The sequence below is a fragment of the Gracilinanus agilis genome, chromosome 4, assembly GCF_016433145.1.
Source record: "Gracilinanus agilis isolate LMUSP501 chromosome 4, AgileGrace, whole genome shotgun sequence".
In the NCBI taxonomy this organism is placed as follows: Eukaryota; Metazoa; Chordata; class Mammalia; order Didelphimorphia; family Didelphidae; genus Gracilinanus; species Gracilinanus agilis.
This window is the reverse complement of record NC_058133.1, coordinates 67,474,658-67,501,302: the sequence shown is the minus strand read 5'-3', so window position 1 is coordinate 67,501,302 and position 26,645 is coordinate 67,474,658. Positions and strand designations below refer to the sequence as shown.

The following is a 26,645-nucleotide window of genomic DNA, read 5'->3' as shown; positions in this document are numbered from 1 at the left end:
TATGTAACATAATATATTATATATATTTATACACTAAATATTTGTATGTTTATGCATTAGATATTTATCTGTTGTGATTATATATTTATATATGTTATCTATGTTATAATTATATATTTATATATGTTATGATTGTATGTATTTATATATACATGAATAACATGGGGCTCCATTCTCCCAGGATAAGGAGTGCTACTTTTTCTCCCAGAATTCCAGGGTTCTCTGAGGGGTATATGGATATCTCTTATTCCCCCATTTGTTAAGGTCTTTATTAGAACCACAGATCCATTTAACTACTTAATTTCAACTGGCTTTTACAAAGGGATAAAAAGAAAGACATAGCAAAACCAAATGGACAAACATTTCTTACAACACTTTGGGAGATGTAATCCTTCCATTCCGCCTAGTGTCTGGGGCAAGATTTAGGGTATAATTTCACTCAGTTCTTACATAGCTTTGGTTCCACCAAGTTCGTGTCTGGATACGGCATGACCATTCAACAAATCCCTCTTTGAGCTGGAGAGTCCCCAGGATAAACTCTTAAAGATTACTTCTTGTTCTTTGGGGCATTGCTACTGACTGTCCCAGTTGCAAACCTGCCCTGGATTCTGATTCCTAGATTCCTGTGGCTCAAACCTTGCCTTGGAAACTTCCTGTATCTAGAAGAAAACCAAATAAATGGAAACGCCGTGGAAGCCCCCGTGCTTGAGGGGCTTGTCTCTCACTGGAAGTGATGATGGAGTCAGAGTGCAGAATGGGACATATATTTTTGCACATGGCTAATGTGGGGATTTGTTTTGCTTGTCTATGCACTATTTGTTATATTGGCTTTCTTTTATCTTTTGGGGGAAATAAGTGGGAGGGAAAGAACATACTAAATAATTGAAGAAAAAAATTTTTTAAAAGAAAGAATACTGAGATGGTTCTTGACTGAATCCGATGATAAATTACTTAACAAGCTGACTGAGGTACAATGAAACAGTATGTTTCATCTCTGACAATTGTAAGATTATGGGGAAATGAGTAATACTACGGCTTTCCTCTGACAATGACCTTTATAAACATCCATTCTTTTGGGGAAAATGAAGTTGTGAAATGAATTGAAATTTCATACCTCGTGAAAAGGGTCTTAGCTGTTTGAGAATTTTGATGATGTATTTTATCTTTTTGTTTCATGTAGTAAATGTATCTTAAAGTGTCATGTGCATTTTCCCTTTGGGTCACAAATCCCTGGGAAGGAGATAACTCAGTAGTAAAACACAGGTTATGTTTGGAGATTTTCCTGGAATTCTAGAAAAGAGGGCATAAAGAATCAATTTGTGATAAATTTACTAAATGTTATATGTGAGTGATTTCACATTTTAAACTCTAGATCTAGGGGAAAGGAACTTTGGCCAAGAAACATGGAAAATGATTCTTCATTTAAGAAAATTTCATGACTTATTTGTACTTATGGGGCCAGATTCTTGGAGGAACCATCCCCCTAGTCATTCCTTTTGGGTGTTCTCATATTCTATGTTAGTTAACAGAGTCATATAACAAGTTATATCTCAGGAAGCACTCTCCTCTTAACAACATTAATTATCATTATCTCCATTTTGCATAGGAGAAAATTAAGTGTCAGAAAAGCAAAATGATTTGATCAGGATTTGAAGCCAGTTAGTGCTTGAACTAAGATTTACATAGAAGTCTAGTCCTCTTTTTACTAAGCTAGGATAAGACACTTGTAGAAATTAATTTCATTTTACTTCATGACTAGCTATGATGAAGAGTTCTGGGCTTGGAGTCATAAGGTTTAGGTGAAATTCCTATGTTTGACACTTATCAGCTGTACAACAGGGAATATATTAATAATCCTTTCAGGACTTCCACAACTCCCACATCCTTCTTTCTCATCTCCTTTCACCTCAACCCAGCTCTTCCTGTGTCCTATTCCAGCTCTGCCTTCCTCTTCCACTGTGCCCTCTGAAACTCCTCTTCTATAGTTAAACAAATTTGCCTTGATTTTAGACTTGTTTCCTATTGGAATTCTGCCATATTGTTGTTCTCACAGAAACCTCCCTCTCCCGATACTACTGCCTCTCCAGCCACCCTCTCCAGCTCTTGTAACATCTCAACATAATGGAGACACAGTTGGAATACTCTTCACCCCTCACTGTTTCTTCCCAATTAAATTCTCCCTCTATTGCCCTCATGGGGCAACCTCTCCTTTGAAGTTCACTCAATTAAAATTCATCATCCAATCCAGATCCTTGTAGTAGTTCTCTTTTAGCCCCCCCAAATCATTCCCTCTCCTTTCTCAAGGAGTTCAATATCTGGCTAATACTCCTTTCCATCCCAACTCCTGCTCTTATGCTAAGGGACTTTAACCTGCATGTTCCTTTAAACACTTTAACTCTCCAATTCTTAATCTTCTCAATTCCTATGTCCAACTCCTTAACACAACTTCAACCACACACATACATGGTTATAATTGATCTCACCCTCATTCAAGAAAACTTCGTGGTTTAGGCTTATATCGGATTCTTACCTGTGGAAGAGAGCCGCAACCAACTCCTGACCCTCTTCCTTGGGATACTCTTAATTTCTCCAATGCATGGTATCATTGATCTACCTCTCCTTATGCCTCATTCTTTCTATATCTGTTCTTCATCTTCAATAGAACCTCTAATCCCATCATTCTTTGGTTCTCTCCCTGGGCATCACTTCCACTTTATTTCCATTTTCCTTCCTTCTCAGTTCTCTATTCTTAACCAGAATTGTTCTCTGCTTTTGAATCACTTCCCCCTCATTTCCAGTGGAATCATTTGTCCCACATCCAAACTCTCCAGTCTTGGATTTTCTCCTCTTAGATGCCTCCTTTGCTATTTCTCACACACTGCTGAATAGAGCTGGAGGAAATCATACATGCCCTCCACTGAATGAATTTTTAAGAACTTAATATCACCGTCGCTTTTAATTTCATCATCAGTAATACGTGAGGAAAATGAGGGTCAAGTGAAAAACTGACAGTGTCTAAGGTACTAAGAAACTTTAGAAGCTGAACAAAATATCTATCGGTACCCTGCCTGACCTGCCACTAGCCTCTTTTAGCTACCCTTGATGATCTGCTGGTCACCGAGAGACAAATGATTTCTATTGTGGGTTAGCCTTGCCAATAAGTAGATTACACCCTGGACTTTTTTGTGCCTTAGTTTCTCTTTATCGCATACTTATCATGACACACATTTTCCTTTGAGTGAAGTAATGAAAAAGTTCTGAGGGGGCTCCTACTTCCTGAGATAGGGAGCCTCAGATAACGGAAAAGGTACTAAGAGACCCATCTAGAGAGGAATCCCATCACTTCCACTCACCAGGTGTGCGACTACACACAAATTAAATTCTCTCTTTGAAGTTCAGTTCCTTCGCCCATAAAATGAGAATGATAATAACTGCTCTCCCTATCTCGTAGGGCACTTGTAAAGAACAAATGAGATATCAAATACTTGTAATCATGAGATACTGGGGGGAAAAAATGAAGCCTGACTTCTGCTTTACATGTCCGTCTCTACGTGTGGTTTCTTTTTCTCTCTCTGCAGCTCTATGGCTCACTTCTTCATTTTGGAATTGATCCTAAACTGAGAGCCTTGGCCCGTTTACCCCAAACAGCATATACGGAATACCTTACCAGCGGGGACATCATAGGAGAGTTGAGCTGTCTGCTTAAAAGAGAAATGGGTTATACAGCTACCTGTGAAACCATTTTGCAGGTCAGATTATCACTCCTTTTTTCATTGTATGTTACATGAAAGAGTATGTTGGTGCCGGCTTGAACCAGCTCAGGAGAGCCAGTGGTTAAATTTGTCATTGTAAGCGTTTGCACCTGAGAAATCAGCTAATGGAAATCAGGCCTTGGTTTTATTGCTTTGTTGATTGAATAGACCTAAGAAAGTAAAAGAGAAAGCATTCGTGATGCAGACTGACATTTTAAGTGTGTCCAGGATGTTTTTGGTTTTCAGGACAGGGAGTTAAACATTTACCAGTATGGTAGAACTTTCTTTCATGTAAATCAGAAACCCAATATGATTTTTTTTGCCCTCAACAACTCCGATGCTTTATTTGGAAAACCACTTAAATGATCAGAGAATCATATAAATCACAGAATTTTGGAGCAGGAAGGAACCTAAAACATTCACACATCAAAATATCACACAAGTTGTGATCCTCTGCTTGAAGACCTTTGGCAGGAGTGAACCCTGTTACTATCTGAGACAGCCTTTGCCCTTTCAGACAGCAATACTTATTAGGCAATTTTCCCTGACATCAATCCCAGATTTCCCTCTTTAAACCATCCACATCTTGTTCCTGCTTCTAGCTTCTGAGACCACATAAAATTACATGCCTCTCAGAGCAAATACTTGGAGGTAACCAGCACTTTCTCCCTTGAGTCTTCTCTTCTTCAGGCTAAATATCCCCAGTTCTTTCAATGAATACTTATAGGACAGGAAATCATGCCTGGCTGCCTTCGTAGGAATACTTTCCAGCTAACCAACGTCCTTCCTAAACTGCAATGTTCAGCTTTGAATATAATAGCCCAGATATGGTCCTAACACGGATCAGATTACCTCCCCAATCCAGCAACCCCTTCTTTTTTAATGCAGCCAAAAAATGACGTTCAGGGGCAGCTAAATGGCTCAGTGGATAGAGAGCCAGGCTTGGGGATGGGAGGTTCTCTGTTCAAGTCTGACCTCAGACATGGATTCCTACTTGTGTGACTCTGCCAAATCACTTGACCCAAACTGCTTAGCCTTATTACTCTTCTGCCTTGGAATTGACCCTGAGTATCAATTTAAAGACAGAAGATAAGGAGTTTTTAAAATTACATATATATATATATAAGCATATATATGTATTTTTTTTGGTTACCATTTAATACTTTTGAGTCCACTAAAACCCTCAGATCTTTTCAGACAAACTGCTAGCTAAACATGACTTCGTCTATCTTGTCTCTCTGAGATTGATTCTTTAAATGTAAGTATGATTCCAGCCCAATACTTGAGTTTGTCAAGGTCTTTTTGGATCCTGACTGGTTTCCTTTCTCTTTTGGCTTTGTGTCACCGGAAAATTTGATAGGTATATTGTAGGGGGAGAAAGATGCTCTTGAGGGTGATTTTCTCTTCTCAGTTCCCTTTCTTGCCCTCTCATTTACTAAGAATAAAGAAAAGATTATGTTGAAAATAAAAAGAAATGTTGATTTCATTAATTTGATATCTGTGTGCTTGAGAAAGACAAAAAATGAGGAGGAAAGGAGTTCGTGTTTTATTTATAGTACTGCCTTAAAAATATTTTTCCCTTCTCTCTCTTTATTTGCCTTTCCAAGAAGAATCTCAGAGCTATCTTTCCATTTACCTACAACTTCCATTTTGCTTTGGGATTTTACTTATAGAAAGAATGTTGAGTTTTATCATTCTAGTTCTCTGATAGAGAGGGTAGCTAGGTGGTCATTGGATTAAAATGTTACATGTAGAGTGTCAACATTTAAATGAATATTTTGGTTCTTAGCTCCTTCTGCCTGCCACCCTCCACCCTGTCTCTGTTTCTGTCTCTCTGTCTCTCATCATCACATCTCATGGGGTCTCTGTTGTTCATCATTATCAGTGTACTAGCCAAAGTACTTTTCTCTTTCATAAACTGGAACAACCAAAGAATTCATTATCAAGTATCTTCTACTAATGACAAACCACTCAATCCTTACCTGCTTTGGCACTTAGAAGTGACTTGAAGCCTTTCCATCATGGTAGAAGGTAACTAGAGCTTTCTCTCCACTGGCCTAGTGTAGGACACTCTCAGGTCTCATCCCCATTGTGATGAAGTATCACAGTAAGATGTGGGGAAGGCCATAGCAAATCCTACAGTGAGAAATCTTGGGTGGGTATTTTGTGGAGTCCTAAATTCAGGGAGAGCTGAGTCCTTTTGAAGACCCCTTCTGAAAGGCAACTAGGTTGCCCAGTGGATACAGCCAGGCCTAGAGACAGAAGGATCTGGGTTCATAACTGGTCTTGGACACTTCCTGGCTGTAGGACCTTGGGCAAGTCACTTAACTCCCACTGAAGAAAGAAAAAGAAAACTCCTTCTGAGGACTTCCTGATTTTCTTTGACTTATATCAGTCCTCAGTGACTGTACCATCTTTGTAATTAGAAGTCATGGTAGAAGCTAGGAAGAAGATAGGTAGAAGAAGGAAGATATATGTATTAAATATAAAAATATGAAGTATTTTTATAAATATTAAATAAAATATTTACAAATGTGAAAAACATAACAAAATAGCTAAACTTTAACCTGGACTCCAGTCCTACATTACCACCCACCTTTGGATATTTTGAACTAGATTTCCTGTAGGCATCTCAAATCCAACATATTCCTTCAAAATCCAGTCTTTTTCCAAATGTCTATATTTCTGTGGAGGAAACTATCACCCTTTTAGTCACCTAGGCTTGCCATCTTGGCATCAACTTTGACTTTGCACATATCCAATCAGTTGCCAAGAATTGTGGGTTCTATGGCCCCAACATCTCTTGTATCCATTCTATACTCTCTACTCTCATAGGCTAGCACCCTAGTTCAAGCTCTCATAACTCTTAAGGTGGACTATTGTAAGGGTCTTGTAAATGGTCTCCCAGCCTGGCCACTTTCCCTCTAATCCATTTTCTGCATAACAACCAAAGTGATTTTCCTAAAGCCATTTCCTAAAGCCAGGCCTGGCCATTCCACTCTTTTACTAAATAAACTTCTAATATGTCAAGGGTTAAATATAAACCTGTTGGACATTTAAAATCCCTTGTAACCTGGCTTCAACAGTTATTCTATATTAGTCCTCTTAACACTCTTTGGTTCAACAGAATGGGCTTTCTTGATGTTCCTCTCATCGACCATGGCCAAGTCCCTCACTCGATCAGAAACGATCCCCATTTCTACTCATTAAAATATCTTTGATTGATTCGAGGAGGTATCCAAGTCTTGTTCACACTTAGTGAAACTGAGGTGTGTTGAGGCTGAGCAGGTTGATACTTGGGTTGGAGCGATATGATTGGGGTACTCAACTGACTCTTCTTTCCCCTCACACATGTCATAATTATACTTCACAAAATAGCCTTTTTCTTGACATCAAGTTCTTGTTTTCTCATAGCTTTATACCTGCTTTTTATTCTTGTCTTTTTTTTCAGGCCTGTTTTATCTCTCTAGAAGACTTATATGAAGGTTTTGATATCTTTTGGTCATTCCTAGAATATAAAATATGGTTGAAAGTTGCAATCAGCATAGCAAATCACTATATAAAGGAGGGCATAACGGGTGAGGTAAGACATGATTCAATTATTATCATTTTTTCAAGCCTTTGATTTCAGCAATATATGAGACTACATAGAAATTCCTCCAGCCAATTCAGAGCAGTTTCTCTTATATAACAAAATCTTAGAGAGTTGCCCGGTGAGTCATTGAAAGGTTGAGTTATTTATGTCCACGATTACATAGTCAGTCCATAACAAAAGTAGTATTTGAACCTAGTTCTTATAACTCCATGACCAACCCTTTATCGCCCCTAGCATGCAACCTCTCCTATAAGATCTATCCCCTTATTTCACAAAAGAAGTGAGTACCTACAATGTTCATAATTAATGGATTTAGAGCTGGAATGGGCTGGAGAGGAGATCCAGACCTGCTTCTCTTTAACTCATCACAATATATCTCTTACATAATCAAAAATGATGGAGGGCATGGAGAAATTATAGTTTTGTAATTCTCTTTCTTTTTTTATATATTTTTCTATTCTATTCTATTCTCTTCTATTTATATTCTCTATATATTATATTTTGAATTTTATATTCATTTTCATGTGGATTCCACAGATAATGATTTGGTAAATCCCAGGAAGCAACTACAATGCTACTGTGAATAATTTAGTGAATATTCAGCTGGATCTCAGCCCAATGGATATCAGTCAGTCAATAAACATTTATTGTGTCTTACTATGTACCAGGCACTGTGCTAAGCCCTGAGCCTAAAAAGAAAGGCAAAAAGCAGCCCTTGTTTTCAGGGAATTCACAGTCTAATGGTGGAAAGAACATACAAATAGCTATAAACAAAGCTATATATAGGACAAATGGGAAATAATCAGCAGAGGGAAGGCACTAGAATTAAAGGGAATTGGGAAGGGCTTCCTGTAGAAAGTGGGGCTTGAAGGAAGCCAAAAGGCAGAGGTAAGTAGAGAAAACATTTGGGGACGAGAACCAGGGAATATTCATGGATTCAGAAAAGAAACCCAGTTCCAGATGCTCAATAAGAAGTTGGAGATTTCAGACTAGTAGTTGGGGCTGGATGAGTATATTTGAGAATCAAAAGCACAGAGTTGACTGAATCTACTGGAGCTGATGAGGTTACCAAGAGAAATAGTATAGAAGCAGAAGAAAGGTCAGTGTAGAACACTAAGGGACATCCATGGTTTAGTAGGCAAGACTTGGATGAAGACCCAATAAAAGAGGTTGAGAAAGAGCTGTCAGATAGGTCAGAGGAGAACCAGGAGAGAGTTGTGCCACAGAACAGAAACTTAGAAGAAAAGGGTAAAAAGGAGAAGAGGGTGATTAGCAATGCCAAATCTGCAAATAGGAAAAAAGGCTATTAGGGTTTGGTAATGAAGAGATTGTTAGTAATTTTTGAGAGAGCAGTTTCAGTTGAATGATGGGGTTGGAAACTTGACTGTAGAGAGTTAAGGGAAGAGTGAGAGGCGAGGAGGAGGAGATGCCTATTCCAGATGGCCTTCATAAGGATGTTAGCCCCAAAAGGTGGGAGAGATATGGGACAATAGCTACGAGGGATAGATGGATAAAGTAAGGTTTTGAGAATGGGAGAGACGTCGACATGTTTGTGGGTAGTAGAGAAGCATCCAGTAGACAAAAAGAGATTGAAGATAAATGAGAAAATTGGGAGGATAGAAGGAGTTAATCTACTGGAGAAATGCAATGGAATGGGATCACTTGTGCAAATAAAGGGGATTTCCTTGGCAAAGAAAAAGGCCAACTCTTCACATAAGATAGGGGTGAAGGAAGAGATAGTAGTAGAATGAATATGAGTGATGTAAGATGAGGAGGAAGGGACAAAGAGTTCTTGGTGAATGGCCCCAATTTTTTCAGTGAAATATGAGGCAAGGTTCTCAGCTGAGAAAGGTGGGAGGTAGGGGAGCAATTAAAGATTTGAGGAGGGATAAAAAGGTTTGGAAAAGCCTTCCTAGCTGTAGGACCTTAGTCAAGTCACATAACCCCAATCACCTATTCCTAACCACTCTTCTGCCTTGGAACTGATCAATTCTATGACAGAAGATAAGGATTAAAAAAAAAGAGAGATCTGACTCACTTTTGATAACATATTTTGGATTGGGAGTGAGATAGTGATTATTAGGGAAGTATAAATTAGAGAAGTATAAAAAAGTTTGTCTTGCTGCATTGAAGGCCAGTTGAAATTATGGCACATAAATTTGTAGTAGACCCAGTTAGCACAGTCTCATTACTTTTCTTTAGTTTTAGCAGCAAATGTATAAGAGCAAAGGCAGCATATTGTGGGAATATTTGAAGGCTGAGCCTTGGCAAGACAAGATTGGTCATTGGATAAGGGCACAAGGGATTCAAGAGAGGAAGGTAGGATAGGGTTGAAGTGGTTCAGCAAGGGCTCAAGATGGGAAATGGAAGAAAGTGTAAAGTCTGGGACAAATACTGAGGGATTATAGATCACTGAATGAATGGAGAAGAGAATTTCAGGTTGCAAAGGGAGAGAGAAGGATAATAAATAGAAATAATAATTTAATAAATATAAAAATAAAAAATAAAATGTAATCAGATAGGGGAATTTCAAAGTTTTAGAACATTGACATTGGTGCAAAATCAAGAGTATGACCATAGTTGTGTATGGCTATGGTAGGGTGGAGGAGTGAAATGATTAAACTGAGAAACTATTAGGTTAGAGTGTCTCAGAATGTATTAATATGCATGCTGAAGTCCCCTAATAGGAGAGCAGGAGTTGGAGACAGAAAAACTGTGAACCTGGCACTTAACTCATTGAGGAAAGAGGGTGAGTGTCCTGGAGATGGAGAGACAAACAGCTACCAGGATTTTGACTTGGTGGTAGATATAGATTAAGTGAACCTCTAACGAGGAAAGATTACTAAATGCTGGTGGTATTGGGAAAACCTGGAAGTGGCAGTGGGGAATAAGGACTATCCCAACTTTCCCACCTATACCAGTGAGTTGGGGAATGAGTGAAAATGCAGCCAGGGCTGAAAAAGGAGGCCTGGAAGATATTGTCATCAAAAGTGAGTCACATCTTTTTTTTTTTTTTAATCCTTATCTTCTATTTTAGAATTGATCATTTCCAAGGCAAAAGAGTGGTAGGAAATAGGCAATTGGGATTAAGTGATTTGCCCAGGGTCATACAGCTGGGAAGTGTCTGTTGAGCTTCCTAGCTGCCCCCAGGGAGCCAGGTTTTAGGGACCTCAGAAGATGAAAGAAAAAGGAAAGAAAAAAAATTAAGAGGAAAGCAAAATTGTTGCTTACAAAGCAAGCATTTCAGAAAGCACAATGAAAGGAGCCTGTCGAGTGGGACATGGGAACACTGAGTGGAGGAGAATGGGGAAAAGGGGAAGGTTAGTGGCAAACAAATTTGAATGGAGACAGCCAGGAGTTCAGAATCACTGAGATGGGGAGGATGGAGTAGAGGAGAGTTTGTTAGTCATTGAGAAATGAATTCGGGGAAGTTTTTGTTGTCTGGGAGGGTTTGTCTCTTTGGAGAGTGCAAGTGCTGGGAGCTGAAGGAATGGCTCTGACTCCCCTTCCCTCAGAAGAACTGTACAGCCTGGAGACGTCCTAGATTAGCCTTTCTCCTCTTCTCTGGAAGGGAGGAATCTGGTTCAACGGAATAATGTGTCCATTAAAAATACAAAAAGACCCAAAAAAAGTCTTTTTTCCAAGAATGCTTCTATTCTAAAGGGCGTTGGCTAAGGGGGGTTAAGGAGGTTTGGGGGAGAGGGAAAGAACATGAAATATGTAACTATGGGAAAATACTCAAAATAAAAAAAAAAACTTAAAAAAGAAAGAAAGTTTTGAAATTCCAAAAAACAAATAAATAAAGCAGCCTTTGCAGTGGAATATTGTCAAAGACTTTTGGAAAGCCTAAATATTATGAACTGTTTCCTTGGTTCACCATTGTTCACATGGTCATTACAGATGCCCATAGATTAATGAGGCACAATTTCCTCTTAATTAAATAATGTGGTAGTCACATCATTTAAGTCTAGTCAATAAATATTTATTAAGCACCAACTACTGAATGTAGGAGGGATTGCACCAAGCCCTGGGATACATAATCTTGAGGAGCTCACAGTCTGATGGGGGATAACAGTTATGTTTGCAAACAGGATACATACAGGTTAAATTGGAGATAGTCTCAGAGGGGAGGCACTAACATTAAAGAGGACGATTATTACAGGAGATAGGACTTAGCTAAGGTGGTTGTTTTATTGTTTTTTTTTTTAACTCTTACCTTCTGTCTTAGAATCTATTTAGACACTGAGTATAAATTCTAAGGCAGAAGAGTATTAAGAACAGGACAATTGGGGTCAAGTGTCTTGCCCAGGGTCACAAAGCTGGGGCAGATCTGGGACCACATTTGAACCCAGGTCCCTTCTGCCTCCAGACCTGGCACCCTAGCCACTGTGCTCCCTAACTGCTCCTATTGTTCTACCTAGCTGCCTCTTTAGCCAAGATTTGAAGGAAAGGAGGCAGGGAAGCAGAGAAGTGAAGATGGGCAGGGAGAAGGAGCCAGGCATGAGGAAAACCAGGAGGCAGATGATTTATTTATATAATTTATTTTTAGGAATTAACGTATCAGAGTTGTTTGGAAAAGAATAATGTCTATTTGGAAAATTTATCAAGATACAGTGAGCTGTCTATTTACACCGAAGCTATGCTACACGTTCTCATTGTATATGGAAGCGTGTTGAATGTTGTGAATGATGAGCAACATTTTGCTCCCAGCCGAATACCTTCAACGTGTTTTCAGGTGAGAAGCATGATTCCTGGCATTCCAAGTTTGTGCCTTATTATTATATCCACAAATCGTATCAGGATACTTTAAAAGATAACTTTTATGTTCTACCTATAGTACTAAAAATAATATAGCTTCACCTCAAAAACTTAGATCCTATGGTTCCTTTAATATATATATATATATATATATACACATTTATATGTATGTATACACATCTGATGAGCATTCCATCCATCCATCCATCCATCCATCCATCCATCCATCCATCCATCCATATCTCCTGTGGCAGGGATTAGGGACTGGACCTGTGGTTTCATCAGCCTAGGGAATTGCTGAGTAAGGAAACTCCTTAAAAATGCCCACCTGCCCCTCTTACACAGTTTGTTACACAGTTCCAAGTATCACAATTTCTTTATATATGACTCAATTGCTGGATGTTTCTTTGGTTTTCTAGTTCTTTGCTATAGTGGACAAAAAGTACCTTGGGATTATTTCGGTGTGTATGGGGCCTTTCCTTCTATCTTCCTATCATTGCCAACTTTCTAAATAAAGTGAAAAATGAGTTGTTTTTCTTTGCATTTTTCTTAGTAGTCATTTGAGGCCATTTTTCTTTTGGTTATTAATAGTTTGTCATTCTTTTAAGAAAAACTATTTATGTCTTTTGAAAAGAATTACTGACATCTTTTGACCACTTATCTTCTTTGGCAAATGGTTCTTGGTCATTTATATATTTTCATTAGTCTCATATATTTCTTGGATATTAGAAGATTACAGGAGGTATCTGATGCAAAAAAATTCTTTTGACCAGTTGATTGTTTCCTTACTTGTCTTAATTGATTAATTTGTTCCTGCAAAAACTTTTTAAAGTTATAGAATAAAAATTATCTCTTTTATATTTGAAATGCTTAGCATAGTGCCTGACACGTAATAGGTACTATATATATGTATATACCCCTTCCCTTTTAATCTTTTGTGTTCACTTTTATTTCCCATACAATTAAAAATCTCCATTGTTGTGAAAGGCACATAATTTTATCTCTCTGGATTAAAAAAAATTTTTATGGTGTTATTATGACCTTTTATATTTTTATGGTTTTTATTATGACCTTTAATATTCATGCCACATATTCATTAGAATTTATTGTGGGAGAATTTGGTTTAAACCAATTTCTACCAAGGTGCTTTCTAATTTTCCTAGTAGTTTTTGTCAAATAAGATTTTTTTTCCCCATGTAATTTATCTCTAGGTTATCAAACAATTGATTCTGATCCTGTTCCATTGATATACCTTTCTATTTCTTTAAACCAGTACCAAATAGTTTTGATGACTTCTAGTTTATAGTATAATCTGTGGTTAGAAAGAATTATTCCCCCTTCATTCCTTCTTTATTTTATTATCTTCCTTGGATCCTAGACCATTTGTTTCTCAAAATGAATTTTGTTTTTATTTTGTCTAGCTCTTCAAAGTGTCTCCTTGGTAGTTTGATTGTTAAAGCACTAACTCTGAAATCCAGTATCCATCCTTTTATCATATTGGTATGGCATGGTCATGAACATTAAATATTTCTCCAGTTTTTAAAAGTTATGTTTTAAAAGAGTATTTTACTTCTTACCTCATAGTGTCCTTTACCTTCCCTATATTTGTATTGCTATCACTTTTATCTTTGGAGAGACCACTTTGATTCAAGTTTTAATATTCTACTTATAATTTATGATGTTTAGGACATAAATTCTTCTTTCATAATTCTTTTTTCTCTCTTGAATCTATCTGGAAAAGCCTACTGTGGTTCTCTGCTCTCTGGGCAACTCACAGGATCCTTTGCTTCCTTTTTCTTTGTCTTAAAATATTCCTTTGGAGATGTTTGGACTCATTTAGATATCCTATGAGCTAGCTTATCTTCTGTATGAATATCTTCCTTTTTGATTTATTGTGTTATTTATATATTGATTATGCCCAAGGTTTTAACCTTAATTTTCTTCCACTTGAGATTTTTAGTCATTTCAGTTCCCCCATTTCTCACATCCCCATATTGTTCCCTTTCTGACACTTTCCCCCCTTTAAAGACCTATCACCAAAGGGCTGGATCTCAAATCTGTCTTAACTCTTCTTCCACAGTGAGAAATTTATATTTTACCAGCCTCAATATCAAACCCCAAGTGCTTTCCAAGGTGACACGACTGTACCCAGATGAATGCCCTTTCCTTCATTCTTGGTGCAGAGCCATGTATATGTAGTTACCTTCACTAATTCCTACTATTTAGCATTAGGACTGAATGCTGCTCTAGGAGAGTGCACTGCTTCTTCAGGCAAAGCAAGCTTCCTCTTTCTTATACTTTTACCTCCTTCACAAGGACGGAAGGGAGCTTGAGGTCTAATGCTTGTCCAAGATGCAGGGGTAGAGTGTGCTGGCGGAGTACAATCCAGGGGGTTGTGTTATGCCAACATTTGGTGGTGAGTCAGGGAGATGATGTTGTAAGTGCTTAGGAGAGAAGGAAGAAGAGCATTTATGAGGTTCTTCTTTTATGTGAAGCCCTGTGCTAAGTATTGGGGATACAAATATAAGCACAAAGATAATCCCTGCCCTAAAAGAGCTTACATTTTAATGGAGAAGACAACATACAAAAAGGAGCTAAAAAACAGGAAACTGATGGGAGTGGGTTGGAAGTGAAGTTGGGAATGAAGATGGGAAAGAAAATCAAGAGCAAAGCTGGAAGGGGAAGGAAAGCTTGCTGGCCTGGACCCCTACACAAAATAAAGGCCCTAGGAGGAACTACACAATGGGAGAAGTAGAACAACTTGGTAGAAGGATATTCCAAACCAATCCAATCCAATGCATTCCAATAAACATTTTTTAAGTGTCTATACCATGTGGCAGGCACCATGTTAAACACTGGAGATACAATTAATTAAAAAATAGCCCCTGTCCCCAATGAGGTTACAGTCTGAAGGATGCAAGCCAGTAGTATCCAAAGAAGGCAGGAAAACTGAGGCAGGAGGGACAGGACTGGGCACTAGGGGGGTAACTGGTGTGAATCATTTTGTTTTGTGGAGTTAAAACCAAGGCAGGGCAACAGATGCAAAATAAAACCCTCAATAAAGAAAGGTACTGGAAGGAGTTTGGAACTCTGCCTTCTAGCCCTTTAATCAAAGGGAGGTGGCTCCAATCAAAGTTTACATCTATTCCAGTCTAAGCAAACTACCAAAATTATTGGATAATGTCATGTAGGGGGAAGTTTCAGGATATTACTGTTGTGGAGCCCTAGTTTTGAGGTCCAAAAGTCAGAGACAGTGATGGTAGGGGAATAAAGGCTGACTGGCCTGAGCTCTTCTACACAAAGAAGGTCCCAGTAAGATATTGCCATTGGACAAAGGGAGCTGGTTTGCAGAAAGGATATGCCATGTGAGAAAGCTACAAGAATAGTTATCTCCTGTTATTAATTCATTAGATTGCTGTCTCATTAGACTTTCTGGTGTCTTGTCCTCTGGAGACAGCTGCAATGACTACCACTTGCATATCTTAGTTTGGAGAGTTTTGAGACTTCACAAAGTTTGGAGAAGATGTCTAGTCCCTCTTCTTATTGGCCATGTAACCTAGAAGTATGAAGAGTGTTGTGTAATTGTATTTGTACAAATCCTGAGGGAACTTTGGCAGATTGTTTCCCAGATTTTTATGCATTCTGTAGTTTTTAAAAAATGAAATTAGAAATAGGTCATTCAGAACACAAAAAATACTACTGAACTAATAAATAGCACTAAAGATGGTTTCTTTGAAATAATAAAATTGATTATTTGCTAAAACGATTAAAAAGTAAATGGAGGAAAATCAAGTTAACAAAATTAAAATGGTCTTAGACTCTGGAATTAAGTTTGGAACAATATTACTGAAATAAAGATTAGATAGAGATGACTTACTGCTATTGGGATTAATTTTGACTCTTTATCTTTCAGATTCAAGGTACCTCTAATATAAACAAATTGCTGATCATACAAAAAGAAAGTGCTGGTAGGAAGGGGAGAAGTTCAGAGAAGGAGGAGTACTATGATTCTGGGAAATTTGGTAAGGAGGAACTTTAATACACGTAAAATTTACTTTTAATTCTAAGCAAAGAAATTTAGAGAATTATTTTTGTATTTTGTATTTGTCCATTTGAGTTGAGAATAATGATCACTAAGCCAGACTTAATTTAAAGAAGGCTTTTTGCCTTTCTGCCACAGGTGACTGCCATTCTCCTAGGAGGAACGGCTTCATTTTAAAGCTTGGCTTCTTGTTGAGAAATACACAGGAGCCCTATTTGGAAAATTTGTACCTGTATTGGAATTGTATTTTTTTTCTTGCTATTCATTTCATTTCCACTATGAAGCATGAGTGACTTCATATTTCCTCTTCCTCTAGCAGTTTTCAGCAGTTCAGTCTTTTTCACTCATTTGTGTGGGCAGAGACAGTCAGTTCTGTAGCATCCTTGGCATACACATGATGAAAACAGGGGGAGATCTTATAATCTTAATTGCTCTGATCTTTTGAGCTAGAGGAGGAGTGAAACAGGTTACTACCAGTAGGATAAAGCTGTTAATAGGGAACTTTGGGGTGTCATGGTTAGGGATGGTGTAATGCTGATGTCAGAAGCTGGACAAATAAATGTCCTTTAAGGATAAAAAGGAAGTCAACTTAGGACCTGCAAAATATGGTTAAATACTTCAAATGCATCTTCAGTAATTACTTACCTCTCACTATTCCAATTTCAACATCTTGGACCCTTCTCATTGTTCTATCCTGGACACACTTTGGACTTGCCTTGGTTTCACAAATTCTTTTCCCTTTCTCTCAATTTGGTTTCTCATTTCCCCCTCAAAGCCTTTTGACTTCTGGAGCCTACATAGTAATTCTTTGGCAGCATCTAGCAATCAATTCATTTTCCCCTGAAGAATGCTAAGCAGTTGAAAGGACTATTAATTAAGTTCCCACTGACCTCTTTCAGCTGCCCCTTCCTGAACTTGGGTTGTACAGAGCCTTTCAATTGCTGGCCCTAACCAATCAATACAAAATTCATTAATGAATACAAATCCATTAAGGGGTGTGATATGGAGGACCACAAAGTAAAGAAGTCTGGGGTTACAAAGACAAAAGTGTCCTCAAGTTCTGGCCCTCAAAGAGCTCACATTCTATTGGGGGAGACAATATATACATTAAAAATAAATAAAAGGTAATTTGGAAGCATCAGAATCTTCATCAATTAGGAAAAGCTTCATACAGGAGATGGGTTTCAACGGAGTCTTGAAGGAAAGTAGGAATTCTAAGTGTCACAAGAAGTGAAGAGGGAGGGCATTTTGGCATAGAAAGCAGCAAGTGTAAAGGCAAGAAGAAAGAAAATAGAAGGTCATGGTTGGGAGGAATAGTGAGGACTGTCATTTCAGCTCACAAGAAATAAAATAAAAAATAAAAAATGAAAAAGATTGGTTGGAATAAAATTTGTGAAAAGCTTTAAATACCAAATGAGTTTATAAAATCCTAAAAGGAGTCACTAGAGTTTACTGAGCAGACCAACGGTGGAGGTCAGGTCTGAGCTTTCAGAAGATCAGTTTGGTAGTTGTGTAGAGGATGGATTAAAATTGGAAACCAAGTATGAAGTTATTGCAATGGTCTAGTCAAGAGGTGACGAAGGTCTGGACTATGGTGAAGTCTCTGTGAATGGGGAAGAAGTGATGGATGCAAGAGTTTGTGAAAATAGAAAGCTTTGGTGTGACCCTGGGCAAGTCACTTAACCCCCACTACCTAGCCCTTACCACTCTTCAGCCTTGGAACCAATACACACTATTGATTCTAAGATGGAAGGTAAGAGTTTAAAAAAAAAGATTTGGCAGCTGATTAGATATTTAGAGGGAATAAGAGTGAGAAGTCCAGGATCCAACTTAATAAATTCAATTTAATAATTCAACAAACATTTGTTAAGCTCCTCCTATGTGCCAGGCACTGGAAGGATGATGCCAAGACTGTAAAACTGGGCAACTGGAAAAGATGGTGGTGTCTTGACAGAGATAGGGAAGTCAGCACCAGGGCTGGACTTAGAAGGAAAGGTAATGTGTTCAATTTTGAACAAGTTTGAGAAGCTATGGGGCATTCAGTTTAAAATATTCAATAGCTATTTTGTGATGGAATGTTGGAATTCAGGAGAGAGACCAGGGCTGTGTATATGGCTCTGGAAGTCATATGCAAAGAGATGAGTTCACTAAATGAAAGAATATATATATAGAGAAAAGAGACATAAACAAGGAGCTTGGGATTTGCTCAGACTCAAGGGATGTGATATGGAGGACCACAGAATAAAGAAGACTGAAGAGGGGTCTGGCAATGTGGAGGAGAATCAAGAGAAAGCAACAACAGAAAACCCCAGGAGAAGTGGATGGTCTGCTGCAGAGAGGAACAATCCATTTATAGACAGCTTAGTGTAGTAGCCTATATAGTCTAACATGTCTGCACATATATTTATATACTAAAATAATCCATTTAGAGGTAGCCCGGCTTAGTAACATATATATTCTATATAGTCTACATTCTGTAATATGTGTGGAAAATATACATGCATCTAGGCTATACATATATTTATTTATACATGCATATACATATTGAAATGAGGCTTGCTAAAAGAAAAACTCTACCCCTTTGATCCTTTTTTAAAAACTTTATTAAAAAGAAAAGGACCGGAGTTTCCTGGAGCTAAAATTAACTAACTTCTCAGCAACTCTGAATCTCTTCCAATTCAAAATTTTCTCCTAGGCACGGGATTGGTCCTTATATAGACCAATCCCACACCTGGGGGAGGGGCGTGATCTCCCTTAGCATGTGATTGGTCTATCATATAGACCAATCCTACGGGGGGGGCGCGTGATCTCCCCTAGCATGTGATTGGTTCATTCAAGACCAATCTCACGCCAGGAAATAAGGGGTGGGACCCCTGGGGCACGCTGGGGGATGTAGTTCCCCCGGACACCCTCACCTTCTCCCTCTCTCGGAAATAAGGGTGGGTGGATGGGAATAGTGACCAAAGACCTGGATTTGGAATCAGAAAGCTGTCTTTGAGTCTCGGGTCTGTCCCTTGCTAGATGTAATAATAAAAGCTACCGGGGCTTTGTATAGTGCTTTCAAGTATATGCTGTATTGGATCCTTCGCTGGGTGGCCCCAGCCCTGTGAGGAAGATGTTCTCATCTCCATTTTGACAAAGGAGGAAACAAAAACTGAGGACAGAGATTGAGGAACCTGCCCAGGTTTGCACAGCATGTCTGGAGTGGATCTGAACAGAGGTCCAGCTCCAGAGTTTTCTCCACTACAATATTCAAGCTGTCTCACAAAGAATACTAGGGCCAAGTTGGTGAGTCTCAGTTTACTGGTCTGTAAAATGAGGATCACAAAACCCAAACAGAATGAAAATGTACCATCGGAGGAACTCTTCAAACAATTTCAACCTGGGGGAAATCTGGTGAATGAGGGACAAAGCGCTCATCCAGGGACAGTGGCCTTGTGGATTTAGCTGGGTGGTGGATGGTTGGCGCTCATTGGGTGCAGCCATTGGGGGTGGAGTGGGAAGGAAGCTCCTATCACCTGGTAGTTTCCTAATTTAACTCTTATTGCTAACTAGGTCCTTAGCTCAAGTAGTTCTATGCTGCTTTAGTGTATGATTATAAAGGTCATTAGCTTCTTCTAAATTATAGCGTCTTGGAACAAATTCCAGGCTGTCCCATCCTAATTATGGCTCTGTCCCAAAGGGATTGTAGACCATGCCTAAAGATGCCCTCTCGGACCTACTGCATTGCAACATTTTATTAAGAAATTCTTAGTTTAATCTCTTACAAATTTTGACTAGTCTACTTAACAATGGTATTCTTTCTTTCCTCAGCATATTATACAAAAAAATATGCAGACAGTTAAGAAAAAACGAAGGGGTGAGCTCAGTTTGACTTGATTCTTTTCTGTTCATTATGTAAGTTATCTGCTACAAAAATATAAAACATTTGGAGATACTAAGAGACACATCTAAATTGTTTTAAAATATGAATTATGGGGTATTTCAAGAGATGGCATTTTAGCTTAAATATTAGAGATGTTTAGATAAGTATAAAAAAGGGTTCATTTGGAAGGGGGATTTTTTAATTCAAATTCCCCTGTTGAAAACAAAATAGTCACACAAAAATCAGTGGCAAAGACTGGAGTGTTGTTCACTTAACATTTCTCTTTGAAGCTGTTAATATGAAACGGCTTTGAATATTTAAGATATGATATGGACATAACTGTGGATCTTTAAGTTGCAATAATGTAGAATATGATCGTCAGGAAGGCTTTGATCCCAGAACTCCCAGCAGGCCAGACAACGTCCAACCAGATATCTGCAATAGATATGCTGAGATGTCTAGGCTAGACTCCTGCCTCTACCAGCTATAGAATCTTGTTAAGAACCTGAGACTGCCCCAACTGGCATATAAAAGGAAGCTCTCTATAACCCAAACCGGGCTTTCCTGAATGAGGTTCCCACCTTTCCTGAGCTGGCTTGGGGGGGTTACTCAGCCTGTTAGTTTGCCATTATGCTATCTTAAATAAACGCTGGAATGACTGGGTTATTCCTGGTGAAGGCTCATTGCACTTTTAACAAAATTTAGAGCTAAAGACTGCTTCAGGTGGGAAGATGGCAGAGCAGGGTATGAGGCTGCCATGCCCTCCAAACTCTTCCACCATCAGAAATAATCCCACAGAATCAATGCTAAAAGTAGCAAAAAATGGAAAAAGAGTTGAGAGGGAAGCAGAGCAACCAAAGGTTGACTGCTGAACAGGGAAGGACTTCAGGAACTCAGCTGCCCTGTCCAGGTAGAGGGTCTATCCCAGGCTATGGCCAGAGGGAGAGAGGAGGAGCAAAGAAGGAGCATACACCTGTGAGTGTGGTTGTGGAGGGGGGCTAGGACCCTGCTTGTTGTGGTCACCCACAGAAAAGGGGAATCCCCGGCTGCCATCCTAGGGAGAAGGCAAGCTGTCTGCTTGCCGAGGTAGAACTGAGGGGGTGAGCTGGGGAGGACATATCTAGCGGAGCACCTGAGGTCAATCACAGACTGGGCTTTGAGGGGGTGGGGCGGGATTACATCTGGCCTTGGATTCTATAGGGCCCAGGAAATAACAAACACACAATAAAATCCTGAAACCTGAGCCATCACTTCTCCACACACTGGGAACAGAGCCCAACTCAAACAAAAATCGAATAGTTAAAGTCTATTGGTTTAGCCACTAAAATTGGGAAAAAAGAGTAAGCCAAAGAGAAAGAACCCTACAATATAGATAGCTATTATGGGGACAGAGTAGACTGGATTCAAGTTCAGAGGACAGCAAAGGTGTGAATTGGATAGGGAGTAGGAATTGGATAGGACAGACAAAAGAAATTGAACTTTTGAGGAGGGATATGGCAAAAGGAAGAGAAGGACAGATAGTGAGGAAAAATAGAATGGAGGGAAATACACAACTAGTAATTATACCTTTGAACATGAATGGTATAAATTTACCCTTTAGATGGGAACAGCAGAATAGATCAAACCCAAAATTTGACAATATGCTGCTTACTAGAACTTCACTTAAAAATGAGATACACATAGAGTAAAAATAATAGACTAGAACAGAATATATAATGCCTCAGCTGATTAAAAAAACACAAGAGTAGCAATTATGATCTCTGACAAAGTTAAAGCTAAAATAGATATAATCAAAGAGATAAATAGGGAAGTTATATTATGTTAAAAAGAACCATACATAATGAAGCAATACCCATATTAAGCCGATTTGTCCCAAATGTTATAGCATCCAATTGTTTAAAGGAAAAGCTAAGAGTTACAGATGGAAATAACTAACAAAACAGTATTAGTGGAGAACCTCAATTTTCTCTTCGAACTAGAGAAATCTAATCAAAAAATGAATAAGAAAGGCCAGTAGAATCTTAGATAAATTAAATATGAATAGATATGTGGAGAGATTTGAATGGGAATAGAAATATACTTCTCAGTGGAACATGGTACTTTTATAAAAAATGACTGCCTATTAGGGCACAAAAACATTATAGTTAAATGTAGAAAAGCAGAAACATTAATTTTAAGGCCATAATGCAGTAAAAAAATTGTATATGAAGATCATGGAAACACAAAGTAAAAATTAATTGGAGATTAAGTAACTTAAATCTTAAAGAATGAGTGGGTTAAAGAACAAGACTGAAACAAGAAATAATTTCATTACAGAGAATGATGATGAGGCAGTCTATTGAAACTTTTGGGATACAGCATGTTTAGATTAAAATTGTGAGACTGGCCATGGATTTTATTTAATCAGAAAGGAGTAGGGGAAAAGGGAGAGGGAGGGAAAGTGAGAGAATTTTCCTTGCTGCTCCATTTGACTTGCTATTCTGTAGCCACCCCATGGGTCCCCTAAGCATACTAATATGGAAGAGAAGACCACCAAATCCACTCTTGCCTTAGTTTGTCAAAGTTTTTTCCCTGCCCACTGATTCTCCAAGGTCATGCCTCAGGAGCCAACTGTGGACTTTCTAGTTTGGGGACATCCAGCCTGCTCCCTGTCCCATGATCTCTTATCTTTATTGCTGCCTTTTCTGGCTGGCTACAAGGGGGCACCAAAGCTTCCATTCTATCCTGGTGACCAAAATCCAGTCAACAATTTCCTTCACAGAAGCAAAAGAAGTAATTAGAGGAAAACTTATTATCTCTAAATGGTTATATTAATAAAGTAGAGAAAGAGCAGGTCAATGAGTTGAGAATGCAATAAAAAAACAAACCCTAGAAAATGAACAAATTAGAAATTCCCCAAATACCAAACTAGAAATCCTAAAACTTAAAGGTGAAATTCATAAAAATGAATCTAAGAAAAGCATTGAATTAATAAGGAAATATACGAGTTGGTGGTAAGAAAAAAATAGACAAACCTAAGTCAATCTAATTTTTAAAAAGACAGAAAAAACCCAAATCAGTAGCATTAAAGATGAAAAGGGTGAATATAAATGAAGACAAATGATAATGATTAATTATGATTAATTAATGAATGATAAATGAAGATAAAATTAAAGCAATTATTAGGAGTTATTCTGCTCAATTATATGCCAATGAATTTAACACTAGAAGTGAAATGAAATACTTAAAAATATAAATTGCTTACACTATAAGAGGAAGAAATAGAATATATATAAATAAGTCTATCTTAGGGTTAAAAATAAATTGAACAGTCCATAAATGAACTTCCTAAAAACAAAAGTATCAAGACTAGTTGAATTCCCAAATGAATTCTACCAAATATAAAAAGATCAAATAATTCCAATATTAAATTATTTGAAATAATATGTAATAAAGGAGTTTTTGCAAACTCCTTTTATAAAACAAATATGGTATTGACACCAAACCAGGAAGAGCAAATTACAGACCAATTAACATTAATGAGTATAGATGCAAAAAACCTAAATAAAATGCTAGAAAGGAGACTACAACAATACATCACAAAGATTATACATTGTGATCAAACAGGATTGATACCAGGAATGCAGGGATGGTTTATTATAAGAAAAACTATCAACATAGTTGATGTTATCAATAACAAAAGTAATAAAAACCATGATGATATTGATATTTGCAGAAAAGACCTTTGACAAAATATAATACTCATTCTTGGTAAAAATAATAGACAGCATGAATAAATGGAACTTTTAAAATAATATGAAGAATCTACCTAAAACCATCAGCAAATATTAGCTGTTTTGGGGATAAGCTAAAAGCCTTCCCAATAAGATCAGAAGTGAAAAAAAGATACCCATGATCATTAATATTATTTTACACAGTACTAGAAATGCTAACAATAGCAATAAGAAAAGAAAAAGAAATTGAAGGAGTCAAAATGGAAAAAGGTTATAAAATTATTCATTTTTGCTGATGATATGGTAGTATATGTGGAAAATCCTAGAGATTCAACTAAAAAGTTAGTTGTAATTATCAATAATTTTAATAAAGTGGTGGAAATGTTGCAAGGTGTCCTGCATTACAGTGGCAAGATATAAAATAAATCCATATAAATCATCAGCATTTTTATACATTACTAGCAAAATTCTGCAAGACAAGATAGAGATACTCCACTTAACTAAAGATAGAATAAAATGCCTGGGAACATACCTACCAAAACAAACCCAGGATGTTCATGAACGTAATCATAAACACTTTTTATACAAATCTGAAATTTATTTGTCAGATATAGACAATTGGAGAAATATTAAATTATTCATGGATGGGCAAAGCCAAGATAATTACAATGACAATCCTACCTAATCTTATTTAATGACACTCCAATCAAATTCATTTGGAAGAACAAAATATCAAGAATTGCAAAAGAACTTAATGAAAAATAATGTAAAGAAAGGAGGTCTTAGCAGTACTGGATTTTAAACTGTATTATAAAGCAGTAATTATGAAAACTGGTACTGGCTAAGAAATATCAGTGGAACCGAACAGACATACAACAAACAAAACTGACCTTGCATTTGACAAAAATATAGATCCAGGCTATTGGGATTAGAAGTCACTTATTTGGTAAAAATTGCTTGGACAATTGGAAAACAGTTTGGCAGAAACTAGGTATAGACCAATCAATATCCTACATCATTCACTAAGATAAAATCAAAATAGACACAGAATCTAGACATAAAAGGAGATCTCATAAATTAAAAGAACAGGGAAAATATCACCTATCAGATTTATGAATTGAAGAGGAATTTATGAACAGGAGATGGAAAGCATTGAGATGTGAAGTGGATAATTTTGAATACATTAAACTGAAGATTTTGTATAAATAAAACAAATATTGCCAGGACTAGAAGGAAAGCAGAAAATTAGGGGGAAATTTTCATAATCTCTTAAAGGTCCCACATAGAAAATATACTGAGAAATATATTTATCAAATTTATGGGAATAAGAGCCATCCCGTCCCAATTGACAAATGGGCAAAAGATATAAACAGACAATTTTGAGACCAGGAAATCAAAGCCATATATATATAGGTGTATGGAAAAATGCTCTAAATCTCTATGGATTAGGGACATACAAACCAAAACAATTGAGGTATCGTGTACCCAGCAGATTAGCTAAAGTGACAGGACAAAATGATAAATGAAAGGATGTGGGAAAGTAGGGACACTAATATATTGTTGGTGGAACTGTGAACTGATTCACCCATTTTGGAGAACAATTTGGAATTATGCCTAGAGACATAAAACTGGGCAAATCCTTCATGCTGTTAATACTGTTGCTGGGTCTGTTTCCCAAGATCAGAAAAAAAATGGTACAGGGAGGGAAGGGACTGAATAAAAAAAAAAAAATCACAGGTTTCACCCACATTCTACCGTAGCTATCAACTTTCCTTGGTAGCCACAGCTCATTCGGCAAGAGCCACGTTTGGGGACCATCCCATAAAATGAATTCTGGCTTGATTACCCAAATTCATTACTTTGTAGAATTCTATTATACAGCTCAAAGTTGGCACTGGCTCGTATCTAGTAAAAGCCAGAATTTAAACTCGGGTCTTCCTGCCTCCAAGTCCCATGTACTACCCACACTGCACTCCCTGGTGGCAAATTCACAGTCTAACATTTTCCTCTTGACTTTTGTGCAGATGGATCCAGACACTCGTTTAAGGAAATAAATCTGCCGCTTTGGAAGCTTCTGCCTCTGGTTAAAGACCTCGGACTAACATATCCATGTTCAGGGGCCCCAAAGTCTCTCAAGTTTTCTGAGAATTTGCTGAAACCAATCACTGCTGCGTGTTTTATGGGGAAGGAATGGTGGTGGTTAGTTCAGAAAAATGAGTTCATAATTGTCCAGTCATGAGCAGGGCTGTGACATCCATTCCTGGACTCGCTGCTATCAGCTCTCTTTCTAGCCTTAGTTCTTTGGTTTTGTTTTCCTGATTTAGTAAAGTATTAGAATGGACTTTTCTATCCCATCAACTTAGCTTCTAAATGCAGTTTTAAGGAGATAAAAGGTTAACATAGTTTTTTGTGTTTTAACTTTAATTTTAAAATGTAACATTTTTTCATTTTTTGAGTAAAGCCAATTAATTAAAAACACAAATATTTGGACTATTATTTGGATGCTGATGGTTCAAATCCTCTGAATAGGATTTGTGTTGCTTGTAAAGAGGGACCATTTCAAAGCTCTAATAGTGAAAACCATGAGGGAACCGCGAAGGACTAACAGAAGTCTTTTAAGAAACTTGATTTTTGGTCCTTAAAAAAAAACAAAATGGGCAGACTCCAGCCTTTCCTTAAACCCTTAGAAGGTTCCAGAAACTGTGCTGAGAATGGAACACTTAGGCTTTTCTTTGGCACACCAAGATTAACTTTTGACTTTAAAAACAGTGAGTTTGGCTATATCTAGGGTCACTCTCCAACTGGATGAAGCCATAACTTGCTAATCTTAACCGTGCTGACCTAGCCCTGAGGACACAAATAAAAATGAGAAGAAAAAAGGGTTCTGCCCACAAGGAAGAGGACATAGAAAAGAGGGGAG

At 37.7% G+C, this 26,645-nt stretch overlaps 1 protein-coding gene across 1 annotated transcript in view; it reads left to right on the top strand.

Moving 5' to 3' along the window:
• Positions 1–25,827, top strand: part of SLC9C2 (solute carrier family 9 member C2 (putative)) — a 113,168-nt gene extending 87,341 nt beyond the window's left edge. The window contains 6 exon segments of the mRNA XM_044674885.1: positions 3,579–3,749; positions 7,204–7,335; positions 11,897–12,082; positions 16,019–16,127; positions 25,750–25,790; positions 25,792–25,827. Of these exon segments, the coding sequence (XP_044530820.1) occupies positions 3,579–3,749; positions 7,204–7,335; positions 11,897–12,082; positions 16,019–16,127; positions 25,750–25,790; positions 25,792–25,827 (675 nt within the window).
• Positions 25,828–26,645: the final 818 nt, after the last annotated feature.